The sequence below is a fragment of the Daucus carota genome, chromosome 5 (genome assembly GCF_001625215.2).
Source record: "Daucus carota subsp. sativus chromosome 5, DH1 v3.0, whole genome shotgun sequence".
Lineage (NCBI taxonomy): Eukaryota > Viridiplantae > Streptophyta > Magnoliopsida > Apiales > Apiaceae > Daucus > Daucus carota.
This window is the reverse complement of record NC_030385.2, coordinates 41,978,618-41,994,974: the sequence shown is the minus strand read 5'-3', so window position 1 is coordinate 41,994,974 and position 16,357 is coordinate 41,978,618. Positions and strand designations below refer to the sequence as shown.

The following is a 16,357-nucleotide window of genomic DNA, read 5'->3' as shown; positions in this document are numbered from 1 at the left end:
TTTGATATCTTGCTGAAGAGTAGTTCATTTAAAAATTTTAAGATGTTTGAGGAATGGCTTGAATGAATTTTAGGTTATCATTCAAAAGCTACTAAACCCGTAAATTGAATGCCTCCGATGAAATCAATACAACACAGCATACAGAACTGAGAAAACTGTATACAACATTATTTCCGGTGATGGCTGTATACTTTGCTTTATTTGAGAACTAGATAAGCTACTCCGCAAAGGTGAACATGACTTTTCCATTTTTCACATCTCCGCAATCCTTTCTGAAATAATGCGTTGTCTGGTCTACATGCTGCAAACAATTAAAGGAAGCAAGATTTAGGTAACTAATCCAGTTCTTCTGTATGCCAGAACAACTAGTTTTATTTCCGATGCATCTAATATTGCAGAAGGAAGCAAAAGTTTTAGGTAATTAAGCCAGAATTTTGGAAACAATTAAAGAGTAAACTTATAGAGGGAGTAAGAAGATGGAAACAGAAACACTCACATGAGTATTGCTGAGTTCCAGGTTGTAAAAGTCCATCTTGATTTGTGGATTGAATAACGGCCCAGCATGCCATGTACCCATATTCAACTTCACAAACTTTGGACCTGAAAATCGGAAAACACGTACATCTTCAATTGCAGGTGGTATGTAGAAATGACCATCATGAGATTGTACAGCATTTGATCCCTTGTCAGCCTCAACTTGGTCAGGCTCCACCAGAGAAGGCTTCGCGACTCCAAGATACCAAACGTGGCCACCAATCGAGCCAAGGCATTGAGTCACGCGTGCATGATGCGTTATGGAAGAAAATTTGAGTGAACGACAATCAAGAGTCATAATATACAACCTGCTATCATGCAAAAATAATGCATTATCAGAATAAGCAGAAAACCCCAAGTCCAACTCTTGGCCAACGTTGTGATTGACTCGTGTCCTATACACATCAGATCTCGTACTTTTCTAAAGTTTCTATGCTTCTTGATTTCCTTTTAGGGGATCATGGTGTTTAATGTTTCATAACTAAACAAGAATTCTTACAATAAAAGGCATTAACTAAAATTCTATTACCAGAAGTCTTATTCCAGGTATAATCATCTACGACATTCCATAGCATATATCCTTCTAATTGAGAAAAAATAACAATGCTATGTTGCTAACTCATTATATTCTAAGGATGCCATCAGTTTAAAAACTATCACATCACCAAGATTCGACAAGAACTCTAACTCTAAGAAGGGAGAAAGAGGAGGGACCTGGGGATTCCTTCGCTGAGAACAAGCTGAGCATCTTGCGGTCCAAAGTCTTCATCATCCGGAGTAGGACCAATAACCTGGCCAAATTCTTTGAAACTCTCCGCGGTTCCTTCAATTGTTTCCAATTTTATTTCTTCCACAGTTTTACCAGAACTCGCCATTTTCCTCTGTCCACAAAGTATGCAATGAGTTGACCAAAAGTGGATACTATGTAACACTAGATCTTGGTTTAGCTGGTGTAGATCGATTATTGTTATGATAGCATTGTTTATTCACAACATGCTAATTAAGTTATGATTAAAGAAATCACAATTAGTCACTAAACAAGTATTCCAAGATCACAAGATTGCAAAGCACTTAGAATACGTATTACAAGAATAGAATATACAAGTGTAGTGCAGTGGTTTAGAAAGGGTGTAGCAAGAATTAAAAAAATACAGTACAAGATTTTAATGAAAACGTTGATCCAGTATGATCCTGATATGCCCACCTCCTAACACTTTGAGGTTTAGGATAACTGATCACTTAACATGGTATTACAGCCGTAGTTATTTTCAGGTTGCAGAAGTGATGCTGCATACTTGCTTTGTTTGAGAACTAGATGAACTACTCAACAAAGGTGAACATCACTTTTCCGTTTTTTACTTCTCCGCAATCCTTCCTGAAATAATGCGTTGTCTGCTCTACATGCTGCAAACAGAGTGATGCTAAGTCAGGAAGTTCATTGACATTTGATTATTACATATATACGAAAGAAAGATGTCATATTTTGATGTATAAACAGCTTCACAGAGCAAACCGCATTGAGGTACAGAGGTAGTGAGAAAATAGGGATAGAAAAACTCACATGAGTATTGCTGAGTTCAAGGTTGTAAAAGTCCATCTTCATTTGTGGATCAAATAACGGTCCAGCATGCCATGTACCCATATTCAACTTCACAAACTTCCGACCTGAAAATCTGAAAACACGTACATCTTCTATTGCAGGTGGCATGTAGAAATGACCATCATGAGATTGTACAACATTTGATCCCCTGTCACCCTCAACTTGGTCAGGATCCAGCAGAGAAGGTTTCGCAACTCCAAGATACCAAACATGGCCACCAATTGAGCCAAAGCATTGAGTCACACGAGGATGGTGCATTATGGAAGAAAATTTAAGTGAACGACAACCAAGACTCATGATGCGGAACCTGATATCAACCAAAAATAATGCAGTATCAGATAAGGCTGAAGTTTTATCTCATGTTCTAGTTGTCAATATAAAGAAAACCCCAGGGCCAACTTATGAAAACAATTTCACTCAACGATGGATTTAAAAAAGGAATTCCGGCCATTGTTACAATAATTTGCATAAAGATGACAAAGGTTTAGACATTATAAATCTTGTAGCTTCTCAACTTCTTTTTAAGGGATCGCGGTTTTAATGTTTCTTAACTAAACAAGAGTTCTTACAACAGAAAACATTAATTAAAATTCTATTATCAGTAATCTTATCCCTGCTGCTGTAATCATCATCTGCATAAATATTTCATCATCCAGAGCATATTCTTGCAAATTAAGAAAAACATTAGTGAACAGATTTATTATCGGATTAACTATGCCTGCAAATAGAAGGACCACAGTGCTAAGTTGCTAACTAATTGTATCTCAGCGGCCTTCAGTTCAATTATGATCACATCACCAAATTTCGACAAGAAGTTGAAATTATACGATCAAGATCAAATCCGTAGAAAAGGGAGAAAGAGGAAGGACCTGGGGGTTCCTTGGCTGAGAACCATCTGAGCAGCTTGCGGCGCAAAGTCCTTATCATCCGGCATCAGACCAATTACCTGGCCAAATTCTTCAAAATTCTCTGGGGTTCCTTCAATTGTTTTTAATTTTATTTCTACCACAGTTTTCCCTGAAGAATTCGCCATTTTTTCTCAGTACATAAAGTATAGTATGAAAGATTTGACCAATAGTGGATACTATATAACACTAGACTTATGATGACATTGTTTATTAACCACTTGATTAATAATTTATGATTGAAGAGATTACAATTAATTATAATACAAGTATTCTGAAAACTCAAGAGTCCAAGGAGTTAGAATATGTATTAGAAGAATAGTAGTATATCCAAGAGTAGTATGAATTAACCGAGGGCATAGCTATAAAAACAATAGAAATATGATATTAATAAGAAACGAACCTCTAGAAGGAGGGCTTATGGTGGGATGAAATCATACGCGCGTCCTCTGTGATGACTGAGCTCTGATATCATATTATAATTCTTCTAAAATTTCAACATGTTAAGAGGAGATTTACCATAATCATATTCATATTTTAACACTTTCCCTTCTTCGAAAGCCCATTTTCACACACATCCATCTTTAAGACATAAATTTGTCTTAACGTGCATAATAAATTATAAGAATATTAGGTGGCGGCCTTTCCCCCTGCCAATTTAAGTTATGCTATGATATTATGTAAGTTACCGTTTATCCTAAAATCTTAGAGTGCCAAGAGGAGTAATTACCAAGATCATATTCATATTCTAACACCTTCGAATCTAACTTTTGCGAATCTTGAGTTAAATTTTGTCAGAACTATCTTGACCCGTGCAAAGCTAGTGATGAATACAAAAGGAGCCTCCCTTCAATTTTCGACCGAGTCAACATCTATATTAACAAATCTCAAACATTTACAAATTACAATCATGATAAATAGGTTATGTTATCTGACATTCCTTGACAGAATGCTAGTGGAGTGGTCTAATACATCATATCTTGAACAAAATGCTGGTAAGATAATTAATAGCATTGAATAAAATAACGGCACAAATGCTGGCAGAATAGTTCATATCCCTAGGCAAAATGCTGGTAGAATGATCATTCACGGATTAGTGGCGCGCAATTGTATGAGGCCTTGATCACAGAATCTGCATGATGCTGGCTGTCACAGCCCAGAGCCCGAATGAACTTCCACCACCCCATCCCTCTGCTCTTTCTGCTCGAAATCTTTGCAGAGCCACCACCAAGTGACTGCTGTGACAGCGATTTCTTGATCTGTCTCCTCCTCATATCTTTGATCTCCATATCTCGCGGACCCTTACCTGATCCAAAGAAGAACAGAAACCACCTTGACCTTGTAGGCGACTTGATGATAGTAATTTTGTACGCCAGCACATCGTTCTTGTCCTCACACTTCCCTAATTTATTCATACAATTGCTCGCGGCCACAGAGTTAAAATTCTGCGCATAGCCTAAACCAGACCCCTTATTTGCATTCCCACATTCACCTTTCTGATCACAAGACCTCGACGTTTTAGACCCCAGCCTCACAGCGTGCTTCCCGCCTCTCCTCTCTTTGTAATCCTTGTTTGGAATGAGCTTCCCGCAGAAAACAATATTATCAGCAGGAAAAGATACAGGGCTACTCCATTCCTCACTAAAAAACTCAAAATGGTCAAGAAAATGCTCATCAGAAGACGAGCCATGTTCGTCTTCTGCATAATCACTTTCGCCATAAATTGGAAGGTCGCGGAGGGAGAGCGTCTCCCCCTCCTCGTCCGAGAGAGAATCCTGATGCATTAGACAAGCAGAGGACTTCTTTTGTTCCATTGTCATAATGTGCATAGATGTGAAGGCCTTGATGTTTATTTATGATGAGTATAATGAGGAAGAGTTAGAATAAAGTAGGGTAAAGCTAAAAAAATAAAGGTGGTATGAGATATTAAAATGTTAAAAGTCTTAGTAGGGAATGAAAGTTTGGTGATTCTAGAAGGGCATGCAGGCTAAAGTGTTGTTAATGGAAAGGTAAATTAGTGAAATTTGTTTTTATAAATATTTATTTGGAGTTTTGTTTTTGTAGGTTTGTGAAAGAGTGATAGATGGAGCGGGTTATGTGACAGATGGGGTCCATGTGTTAGTGCTCATTGTTATGCTAGCAGCCAGGAGTCAGAAAGATACTGGGGAGTTGACCGGCCTAATTAAAATTAATAGAACTCATATTTTGTGAAAAAATATTAAGAGACATAGAGAAGACTGAAATGAAATGCAGCTTTTCTAGAAGGCTTTAAAACATTTTGGATGAAGACAGAAAGGTTAAAATGTTTGTATTTTTCTTAAGGGATGGAGTGATAGTTGCATATACTTGTATCGGCTATACAGAGTAAAAAACTCGCGTTCTGTGGGAATCGAACCACGAGGATACACAGTAAAAAACCAGCTACCGGCAGTAAAACACTCGCCGTCTGTGGGAATCGAACCCACGACCACGGGATTAAAAGTCACGCGCTCTACCAGCTGAGCTAAGACGGCTGATGTCATAGAACTGTTCAATCTACTAGAAAAACGCGGTATGCCTAGCTGGTGGGTACTGGGTACTACTTATAAGTTTCGGAGTAGTTCGATCCATCTTTTAGCCTATTTTACGTTTTTTGATTGCAAGGTGGAAAACCAAAATCTGAAAAAATCATTGTGCCGAGTACTGCTGAATAATTCAGTTTCATGAATATAAGAAATAGACATCCATGATCCATTTTTCACTCAAAAATTAGATAAATGAGATGGCAAAAAGAAGATAATGTTAAAATATAATATGAAAATTGTTTGAGATTCTTTTTAACATTTTAAGGTCAGATGAGCGACATAAACACATATACACGGACATATTAATCACAGTGGATAGACATGGGGAGAGACTTTTTGACAATGATGAACTGTTGTGGCAAAAATCATTGAACTCAAGTAAAAATGTTCCGGTATGTTATGAGGTGGAGAGACTTTGTGGTAATAATGAACTAGTGTAGCAAAAGTCCCGGGATTCATGTAAAATGTTCCTGACTTCAGTACGTAAATGTTTGGATTCTGCCAAAAAGGTTTATAATATAGTTGTTCAGCTAATATTTTTAATATTGTTCAAAAAGTATATTTTTTAAACAAAATTAACGACTTATGTTAACTACAACTTATTTGTCAAATAGCACCCCAAGATAGGAAAATATTAAATATGTTAAAATTTGTTCACAATTTTTATTCCAAAAATCCTAATAATCTTGATTGTCAATATTTAATTAGTTTCACTCATATTTGTATGCATATCAATCATTTAATTAAAATCATTCTCGTGTATACTGTGTTATTTAAGAGATAAAATTTGGAATAAATTTAGATACATATCACTAATCTAAATATAGCTATATAATAATGAGTTATTGGTGTTAACAACCAAGAATTAAAAGGATTAAAGCAGAGTAGGGCTTTTTTCCTTCATTCCAAAGATGAGAAATAAAAAGAAAATTCAAAAGTGAAAAATAGAAAAATAATTAATAATGCGCCTTATTTATTGAATTAATAGTATAATTTATGATTGATTTCAATTATACATGTGAAATCTTGTAAAACTAGAGCATGTCATTTTTAATGCAAACTAAAGCATGTTATTGGAATGGTTAAGATGCTATCGCGATGTAAGATAATGTGACACAGTGTCAAAACCTACATTCCTGAAATAGTAAAACGTAACTTACACCGCAATCTATCCGTAATCGCACCACGAAAATTAGAATCGCGTTTTGTGATGTGATATGATGCGATACGGATGATTTATACGGTTTAGATGGTATATCCCTTAAATCATAAATCCTGAATCCTATTTCAATGGTTTTTTACACCCCCTACCCCAATTCTTCATACTTATTTACAAAAAATGCCATCCAAATTTCTACTATTGTATAAGTTTTCCATCCTGCAGCTTTCCAAAACATGCTAACTTTCCCTTTTTGTTGAGTTTGGACTGTCTGCAGCACGTGATACTGTCAAACCCGATTCTGATAATCAAACTCATCCCTCTCTGTTTTGCTATGGCTTCATTTGGCAATAAAACAAAAAAAAATCGCTTCAAAGTACTGAAGCTTTCCTTTGTTGTGATTCTTGGCAGCCGGCTCACAGTTTGACCATGATTTTGAATTCAAAACATATTTTGATTTCAATTTCAATTTCAAAATTTCAAAACAACAGCAGAGAACACATCTTCACCCCTATGAAAGAGGTATCGTCCCCAGCTGCTTTACCACTTTCAAGTTTCACCATCAGATTCTAATTTCATATGTTTGCATTTTTTTCAGGATAATTATCATCACCTGAATCTTGACAGCTTTCCATCATTAAGCGACGATGGTTCTGGTAAATTGACGCCTAATCTTCTCAATTAGTTTACCTGGGATCTTTGTTTGTTTTAGTTGTAGTTATGTGTTTGGTTTAATGTCTCTTACGCAGGTTCCTCTGGGAAACAAAGAAGGCGGGTGGTTCAAACCAATAAAGAGAATACTCTACCAGCTCATGGTCAACATCTTAGCAGCGGTGAGTGTTTTTTCTCTAGCATATGGATGTGTATTTATAGCTTCCTGTTGACACATCAAGTTTTTAATATATAACTTCTGGGAATCCACCTTCAACGCCATCAGTATCTCCTAGATTGTTTCAAAGTGGTATGTCGCAATATATGGATATGATTGTAAGAGTAGAGTAAGCTTTTTTATTTGATTATAAGTTGATGTTGTCAAGTTTTGATCTTGAATTCTGTTGATGTAATAATACCAAGATGTTGGATGAATATGTATGTGCTGTGTGCGCGCTTGTGTTTGTGATAGAATACCAAGTGTTTGTGATAGAATATGTCTATGTTTATTGGGTTTTGTATAAATTTATGTTTAGAATCATGATCAGTTTTTGTACAGAGAATAATGATTTTGGTTGAATTTTGTGGAGTTTTTATGAGTCTGTTTTAATATTTTTGTGGATTAGTTTCGACTCACTTGATTCGGTAAGAAAGCTACATGTATATTGTATAGTCAGGGGCGGATACACCATGGGGGCTCAGGGGGCTTAAGCCCACCCCTGAGCCCATAGCAACTTCATGTTTTAGTATAAAAAATTTAGGTTTTAGAAGTGAGCCCACCCAACAATTTCAGCCCATTCCTTTATATTATTAGTCTAGTCCACTCATTAAAAAAAAACCACGTGATACGCTAGCTAGTCTGCTACTACTTGTTGAATTAAAACAAATTGTGCTACTGCTTTGTGCCTCTGCTCCTCTGTTGCTCCTGATCAAGATGATTCATTACTTCACACAAGCCCCCCCTTTGTTAAAATCCTGGATCCGCCACTGTGTATAGTGTTTCCAGTTCTCTACCTTGAATTTCATGATTCAATCTTTGCGATAATACTTAAATTTGTTTCTATTCACATTATTTTATTGTAGTCTTCCCTGCTACACACTTCTCTAGAGCCTCTTTGCTCTCCACCTCAATCTGTTTTCAAGTTAAAAGTGTCACTCGAAATTATTTTCTTGATTTTATTGTACCTGAATTAAATCTCGAAGATTAAGTTTTTAGCTATATTGTTATTATGATGGAAGGGTCTCCCATGGTTCGAGCTCACCAGCTCCGTTTCTTACAAAGACTTATGAGATGATTCAAGATCCGGTGACTGACTCTGTGCTCTCCTGGAGTCACACAGGCTGCATATTTGTGGTCAATCCTCCGGAGTTTGCTAAGGATTTGCTTCCAACTTACTTCAAGCACAACAATTTCTCCAGCTTTGTCAGGCAACTGAATACTTATGTAAGCACATTAGTCTTTTATATTTTCGTGTATTTTACTTTTATTTGTATGAGTACAAGGGCGACGGGTGAGAGAAGAATCCTGGCATTCGAGCTTAAGATATATATATTTTGTGGTTACTGGTATAAGCTCTGTAGTAGTAGGGGAGACTTCAAGTGACATTTTTATTTATAAAACCAATATTTGAATTGTGAGAAAGAAATTTAGAAATGCAGCCATCACCATTAGTCATAACAGAGATAAATGCTTCATCACCACTTCAATGAGAAACAGTGATAAGAAATTCTGCTATTCATATGATTATTTAGGTGTCTGCATCTCAACAATCAATGTCTCGCGCACACCACTTCAATGAGAAACAGTGAAAGCACATCAGGCAGTAGGCTCTGTGCTCAATAGGATATTGCAGAATGGTGATAATTATTTTCTATATAAATTAAGTTATCAGCATTTGGAATGATCAAGGTGGCAAAATTAAAGTTGGTTAAACTAAGTAGACTTCTATGTTTTTTAGGGTCGATGTTTTTCCAGAATCAACAGGCCTCTGTCAATACCAAATCGCATCTCACCTCTTTAACAAATGAGAGTACGAGAATCCTAACCTTTATCTTCTCATAATCTTCCTTCTTTGTTCTATAATAATACTATGTATTGGATACTAATTTTAACCTCTATTCAGGCTCTGTGTTAAATTTCTCCACGACAACAAATGGTGGTGAAACTTCATTAGATACCATGGTAGGAGGAAAATGAGATAATTAAGGTATTTTGCAGGAAACTATTAACAATTATTTGCATAATAGCATGATCTCCCATTATCTTGCTTATCTGACAAGCAATGAACATTGATGACTTGCTGCTTCAAAATTTGTTGAGTTCTTTTTGCAAATAAAGAAATAAAAAAAATGTGAAATTCTAAATTTCAGAAGGATGGTACAAGAGATCAAAGGGTACAAGTGAATAGGAGTGTAGTTCTGGAGCATATTTATATTCAGATTATATGTCAAGGCCTACAGGGAAAGGGTTGTTCAAATTTTGGTGAAAGAATCTGAGTCACTGATTTAAATTAGTGGAGTCTTAGGCCAAGTATTAAAGTGTGTGTAATTTTAGTGATTTGTGTTTATATTCATGTGTAAATGTAAAGACACGGGAATTCTGGATGTTTTCCTACTGATCTCAAAACTCAGCAGAATGTCAAAACTGTTTTCGATACTGCTATCAAGGCTGTACTTCAACCTCTAAGGAGGAAGGAAATTGCAAGGAAGACCAGACCTAGAAGCTCTGGTTGCTCAATTGTCCAGAGTATGGTATGCGGAGGTTCTTTCTCTAGGCTATGACTATTATGGTGATATGTGGATGTGCATATGTGATGTCTGGCTATTCAATGTCTAGGCTCTGTCTTCCCAATAAGATTCATATTTTGATAATGCTGTTTAATTTATAGAAATTTAATGTGATATTTCTTGCCATGGTGTAATACATATTTTAGTCATGGATGCTACCAAGATCTCAAAATATGGAGTACTGATTTCTTGCTTTTGACTAATGCATTGGCAAAGAAGTTTAATCCCACAACTAGGAATTTAGCTGCAGCTTCTGTTGAGGTACCAAGTACTATGTTGACATCTCACAGGAAAATGTAAAAATGGAGATTAAGTGAATATTTGTTATGTTTCTCATGAAATCGAACCTCATTTTTCAAATACATTTTTGATTGAGATGTAAATAAAATGTAATAAAATGAATAATAAGTCTGAAATTTAAAATGAAGTAATAAAAGTGTATATCAATATTTTGAACCTGTTAAATACAAATTCCAAGTAAAGTTAAATGAAAAATGACCATGTAACTATCATTGTTTAAAAATTTTCTAATTCAAATTCCAGGTATAAATGTTTATATCACATTTCTTAACTTTTCAGTTTAAATTTAATGTGAAGTTAAATTGTAAACGACGGTATATCAACAAATGATGAAAAGTGTGGCAAATAAATATTTATTCTCTATCATTTTCTTATTTGGGGTAGGGCATTCAAAAAATTGTATAAATATAGTGTAAAAAATGAAATTTTGTACCTGTTGACATTCATTAGTTAATAACTCTATCATAAACAGAACCTCATCTTCTAAAAATATTTTTGATTAAGATGTATATAAATTTGACCTTTTGAGAAAATTTGACGAAACTAATTTAAGATCTATTCTTTTTAATAAATGACCATTTGAGAAAATTTGACAAAAACATTCCTTTTAATAAATGCCCGTTTGAGAAAATTTGGCGAAAATTATTTAAGATTTATTTTTATACTATAAAACTTTTTACAGGCATATTTTAATCTTTGTTATGACAACCAAAGAAAGGATGATGATACATACATTTTTTTTAAAGGAAGTAAAATTAAGTTGGCTGCTTAAATTATAGTAAATTGATATTTTACTTTTTAATGTATTTGAGATAAATTTTAATTAGTATTTTATTTTAGACAATATATTAAAAGATTTTATTTATCATTATAATATTACAATAAATTTATTGATACCGATTCTTGTGAATACTCCCAAAATAACGCGTCTAATATTTCACACATTTTGATCATATATTAATGTCAAAAGTCATCTACACAACGTGTAACAGATCAAAAGTGATTAATAACTTTTTTATATATAAACATAGGTATAAAAATACATCAATTTTTTCAAATTAATATACTCATTATTACTTTATAAGATTTATAATAATTTTTTAAAATTTTATGAATTCATTTGTTGTAAAAAAATCATTTTTATGCCCATGCGTAGCGGGCAAAAATTACTAGTTGATATAATTAGTATATTGGTATATTGATATATTATAGGTAATAGTTTCTCTATTTAATAAAACTGTGTAGGATTTGATCATGTTAGCCATATATGAAATCATAAACCACATGGCGTAATTTATTATTGGATGAATAAACATGTTATTATAATTATCAATTATATTTTGTGATACGATGACTAAAAATTATATATTGCAGTACAAATGAAATCCTAAATAGAAACGAAAACAAAACGATGTGTATAAACTACGGGTCGGAGTTATTCAGTAGCTCAGCTTTTGTTTTGGTTGGATCAGGATCAAAGAAAAAGAGTGTAAAATAACGTCATAGATACGAAATCCTAGTTAAAAATGAAAATCTATAAATTTTAGATGAAAAACCCTACTTAAAAATGAAAATCTATAACTTCAAATTTACATTTGTGTTTAGTTGATGATTAGCGCCCTAACGAGAATTTACTTTTGTGTTTGAATTAACCGTTATATGATATGAAATCAAATCCTTTCTCCAACTTAAGAGATTAATCATTTAATTCATTCCGTTTAAATACTCATTTCTATAACCTCACTCAGTCCCATTTCGATATACCATATCATCCAAAGGCACTAGATAATTCATTTTGTTTTTATCCTCAATCTGGCCCAAAGAAAACACAGAGAATATATTTCACAACCCGAGAACCCAGGTGGGCTGGGCCATCAAGTTGGGCTAAGTAGCCCATTACTCCTAGTCCTCCCAACAGCAACTTCCCGTGAACGCTGCTAGTTTGTCTAGCTCTTACCGCCATCTGCCAAAAAGTGGAATACACACACAGAGATGAATAAAATAATGATATTAATTCATCAAGGCCATTTGCGTAAACTACTCACAACTAGGGTTTGTTCTCCCTATAAATACAACTCATTCTCCTCAAAAAACCCTACTCTCACTTTCTTACACTAGCCTCCCTTCTCTTCAGCCGCTGCAAGAGATTTCTCTAAGGTCCTCTCTCTTTCTCTCTCTTATATGTATGTTATTAGTTCATTCTCTTACATGTTTTACCATGTTTTTTGATTAATCTTTGCTTTATGTTGATGTTTCAGATCTTCTCTACTTTTATTACATGAGCCTTAGTTATCTTTATGTGCATATGTAACTGTATGTTGATGTCTTTTCTAGTTCTGTCTGAATTTGACTCTGTTTTGACTTTGATTTAGTTTCCAAACATGTTTTATGAATTTACACAAGTTAGATTATCAGATCTGATTTGGTAGCTTGTTTGTGCTTTATATTCAAGTTTATATATGTTTCTTGATCTGGTTTATTTGATGACAACTTGAAATCTGTTCTTATGAAAATGATATATATACTGTTTTGATTTGTGTATATACAGATTGATTTGATTTTTACTTTTTTACTTTATGTTTGATGTTTACTTGTTTGTGAGCATGTTAAATCACTGATTTGCTCTGGTCAATTGGATTTATCAACTTTTATTAAATAAACTAGTCTATTCACTTGATATGTATAGACTTTCTATTTTTTGATGTTAGATTGGATTTTTCTTAAAACTGTTATGTTTTTCAACTAAATTTTTCTGAAAACTATTTTGTTTGATATGTATCTTATTTATTTCGAACTATTCTCTGCGGAAGAATGGCTACGGATTCATGTTATATTTTCTCCGTAATGCTTAAATACTCTTATTTGTCTGCTTCTATTTTCCTGTGCAGGGTTTTACAATTTGTTTTTTAGATATAGTTAAATGTTTATAAGCTAGATGATTAGTTGGGTAACTTTGGTCATACTCTGGCATGGATTTGTTAAACAAGTCTGTGTATCATTGGTTTGGAATGCTGAATTTGTGTTTAACCTTTTTTTGTTTTGTGTTTTGCAGCTAGTTCAGTATGGGTAAGGAAAAGATTCATATCAGTATTGTGGTCATTGGCCATGTCGACTCTGGAAAGTCTACCACCACTGGTCATCTTATCTACAAGCTTGGTGGTATTGACAAGCGTGTCATCGAGAGATTTGAGAAAGAAGCTGCTGAGATGAACAAACGTTCATTCAAGTACGCATGGGTGCTTGACAAACTTAAGGCTGAGCGTGAACGTGGTATCACCATTGATATTGCCCTGTGGAAGTTCGAGACCACCAAGTACTACTGCACAGTCATTGATGCTCCAGGACATCGTGATTTCATTAAGAACATGATTACTGGAACTTCTCAGGCTGATTGTGCTGTCCTCATTATTGACTCCACCACCGGAGGTTTTGAAGCTGGTATCTCCAAGGATGGGCAAACTCGTGAGCACGCTTTACTTGCATTTACCCTTGGTGTCAAGCAGATGATCTGTTGCTGCAACAAGGTATGGCTTTATAACAAGTTGGTTTATAATTGCTGTTTACTATGTTCTGTTCTTGTACATATTTAACTATCTTTGAAAGCAATATAAAAAGATCTATATGCCACTATTTTAAACTCTTACCTAAGTTGTAAATAGTAAATTGCTCAGTAAAATTGATGTCAAAGCATTCCTAACTGTTTATATTTGGTATTTTGCTAAACTTGCATAGATGGATGCCACAACTCCCAAGTACTCCAAGTCTAGATTTGAAGAAATTGTCAAGGAGGTGTCATCTTACTTGAAGAAGGTTGGGTACAACCCCGACAAAATTGCTTTCATTCCCATCTCTGGATTTGAAGGTGACAACATGATTGATAGGTCGACAAACCTTGACTGGTACAAGGGCCCAACTCTTCTTGAAGCCCTTGACCAGATTTCTGAGCCCAAGAGACCATCAGACAAGCCTCTTCGTCTCCCACTTCAGGATGTTTACAAGATTGGAGGTATTGGAACTGTGCCAGTGGGACGTGTTGAAACTGGTGTGATCAAGCCCGGTATGGTTGTGACTTTCGGTCCTTCAGGGTTGACCACTGAAGTCAAGTCCGTTGAGATGCATCATGAGGCTCTACAAGAGGCTCTTCCTGGTGACAATGTTGGATTCAATGTTAAGAATGTTGCTGTCAAGGATCTCAAGCGTGGGTATGTTGCCTCAAACTCTAAGGATGATCCCGCCAAAGAGGCTGCCAACTTTACTGCTCAAGTTATCATCATGAACCACCCTGGTCAGATTGGTAATGGTTATGCTCCAGTGCTTGATTGCCACACTTCTCACATTGCTGTTAAGTTTGCTGAAATCCAAACCAAGATTGATCGTCGATCTGGTAAGGAACTCGAGAAAGAGCCCAAGTTTTTGAAGAATGGCGATGCTGGATTCGTTAAGATGATTCCAACCAAGCCCATGGTGGTCGAGACCTTCATGTCCTACCCTCCACTTGGAAGGTTTGCTGTTCGTGACATGAGGCAGACTGTTGCTGTGGGAGTCATCAAGAGTGTGGAGAAGAAGGATCCTACCGGAGCCAAGGTCACCAAGGCTGCAATCAAGAAGAAATGAACCGGCGCCGTTGATGGGTATCGTCGTCGCGATACTGCATTCTGGGTCTGTTATTCCCATCTTGTTGTTTTAATTTCAAGTCGAGTTTCTGTTCTGTTTCGTGTCATGTGTTTTGCTGTGTCAGCCACCTGGTCTCAGAATTGGGTGCTTGACAGGCGGTGGTGTGGCTATTATTAGCCTTGTTATCCTGTGTTTGTTCCATCTCTGTTGAAAAGACTTATGTTATTTTGATGTTTGTATGACAGACCAGCTGTTTAATTTTGTGTCAATGTTCTTCCTATATGCTTGATCACATATATGAAAAACTACCTTTTTGTTTACATGTCTTGGTTCTCTCTGATGGATGTGCCCCATGGTTCTTTAAATTCTGGCGAGGAAAATTAGTTGCTCAGTGAGTAAATCTGGAAGAGCTGTTGATCTCATAAACTCTTCTAAGAAACTCATTTTAATTACTCTGTTGAAGTGTAGTAGTATGGTTGTATGAAGCTCCTTGTCATGGTGGCATGGATTCTGAGAATAAACTCGGGATTTTTAATAAATTGAAGATTTTTAGTCAAATTAGATTAATATTTAAATATATCAGAGATTTTTTGATAATTAATCTATACCGCAATTTTTAAAACACCTAATGCAGTATAATATACTTAATCGAGCCCAAACCTCTGCCCGAACTCGGCTCGTTTAATTTCACGAGTCGAGTCGAGCCGGCTCGTTTAATTAAACGAGCCGAAACCTTTGCCCGAACTCGGCTCGTTTAACGAGTCGAGTCGAGCCCACTTAAACGAGTTCGAGCCGGGCGAGCTCGCGAGCCGCCCGACTCGAATTACAGCCCTATATGCAGAAAAAATCCGAAAAGAATGCATAGAAAATTCAGAAGCCCAACACCTAGGAATTCTCGGAACTACAGAATTGAGATTTAACTTGAACCACTCAGGACCAGTATTTGGCATTTGGCCCAAAATCGATGGGCTTTTCTAGTCGACGTTCCATCACAGTTCCATGTGAGCTCGTTGTGAGCGGTCCATTAGACAAATGTTCAACCGTTCGAGTCCCGGTCTCATTTTGTGGGACTCTTGTCTGTGGGTTTCATGTTTTTAATTATTGTTTATCTTTTCTATTCCGAAAAACTAAAGATAATAGAAAATTCATTTTGAATTTGATATGTTTTTACCCTGACTGGTAAAATACAAAATAAATTAAGTAAATATGCATCTTTCGCCTGAATAAATTACTAAAAGTAAGA

At 35.5% G+C, this 16,357-nt stretch overlaps 4 protein-coding genes and 1 non-coding gene across 7 annotated transcripts; 2 read left to right on the top strand and 3 right to left on the bottom strand.

Annotated features, from left to right (window-relative positions):
* LOC108220705 (uncharacterized) lies at positions 1-1,539 on the bottom strand. The gene is made up of 3 exons (XM_017394552.2): positions 1,249-1,539; positions 497-842; positions 1-301 (listed from the first exon to the last, which is right to left on the bottom strand). The coding sequence occupies exons 1-3, from the start codon at positions 1,407-1,409 to the stop codon at positions 218-220; spliced, it is 591 nt and encodes a 196-aa protein (XP_017250041.1). The 5' UTR covers positions 1,410-1,539; the 3' UTR covers positions 1-217.
* A 55-nt stretch (positions 1,540-1,594) lies between these two features.
* On the bottom strand, positions 1,595-3,296 carry LOC108220704 (uncharacterized). The gene is made up of 3 exons (XM_017394551.2): positions 3,004-3,296; positions 2,096-2,441; positions 1,595-1,938 (listed from the first exon to the last, which is right to left on the bottom strand). The coding sequence occupies exons 1-3, from the start codon at positions 3,165-3,167 to the stop codon at positions 1,855-1,857; spliced, it is 594 nt and encodes a 197-aa protein (XP_017250040.1). The 5' UTR covers positions 3,168-3,296; the 3' UTR covers positions 1,595-1,854.
* A 2,183-nt stretch (positions 3,297-5,479) lies between these two features.
* On the bottom strand, positions 5,480-5,552 carry TRNAK-UUU (transfer RNA lysine (anticodon UUU)). The gene has a single exon. It is a non-coding gene; the product is annotated as a tRNA-Lys (tRNA).
* A 1,313-nt stretch (positions 5,553-6,865) lies between these two features.
* On the top strand, positions 6,866-10,213 carry LOC108221976 (heat stress transcription factor B-2b-like). Of its 3 annotated transcripts, XM_064093106.1 has the most exons (7): positions 6,866-7,284; positions 7,361-7,418; positions 7,512-7,595; positions 8,754-8,857; positions 9,166-9,270; positions 9,372-9,443; positions 9,537-10,213. In XM_064093106.1, the coding sequence occupies exons 1-5, from the start codon at positions 7,192-7,194 to the stop codon at positions 9,220-9,222; spliced, it is 396 nt and encodes a 131-aa protein (XP_063949176.1). In that variant the 5' UTR covers positions 6,866-7,191; the 3' UTR covers positions 9,223-9,270; positions 9,372-9,443; positions 9,537-10,213. The 3 variants fall into 3 exon arrangements, 2 of the variants coding, with proteins under 2 accessions (XP_063949176.1, XP_017251337.1); XR_010292017.1 differs by having other exon boundaries at positions 8,653-9,270; XM_017395848.2 differs by lacking the exon at positions 9,166-9,270.
* A 2,269-nt stretch (positions 10,214-12,482) lies between these two features.
* Positions 12,483-15,434, top strand: LOC108222822 (elongation factor 1-alpha). The gene is made up of 3 exons (XM_017396742.2): positions 12,483-12,657; positions 13,553-14,024; positions 14,233-15,434. Exons 2-3 carry the CDS (start codon positions 13,563-13,565, stop codon positions 15,112-15,114), a joined length of 1,344 nt encoding a protein of 447 aa, XP_017252231.1. The 5' UTR covers positions 12,483-12,657; positions 13,553-13,562; the 3' UTR covers positions 15,115-15,434.
* The last annotated feature ends 923 nt before the right edge of the window (positions 15,435-16,357 follow it).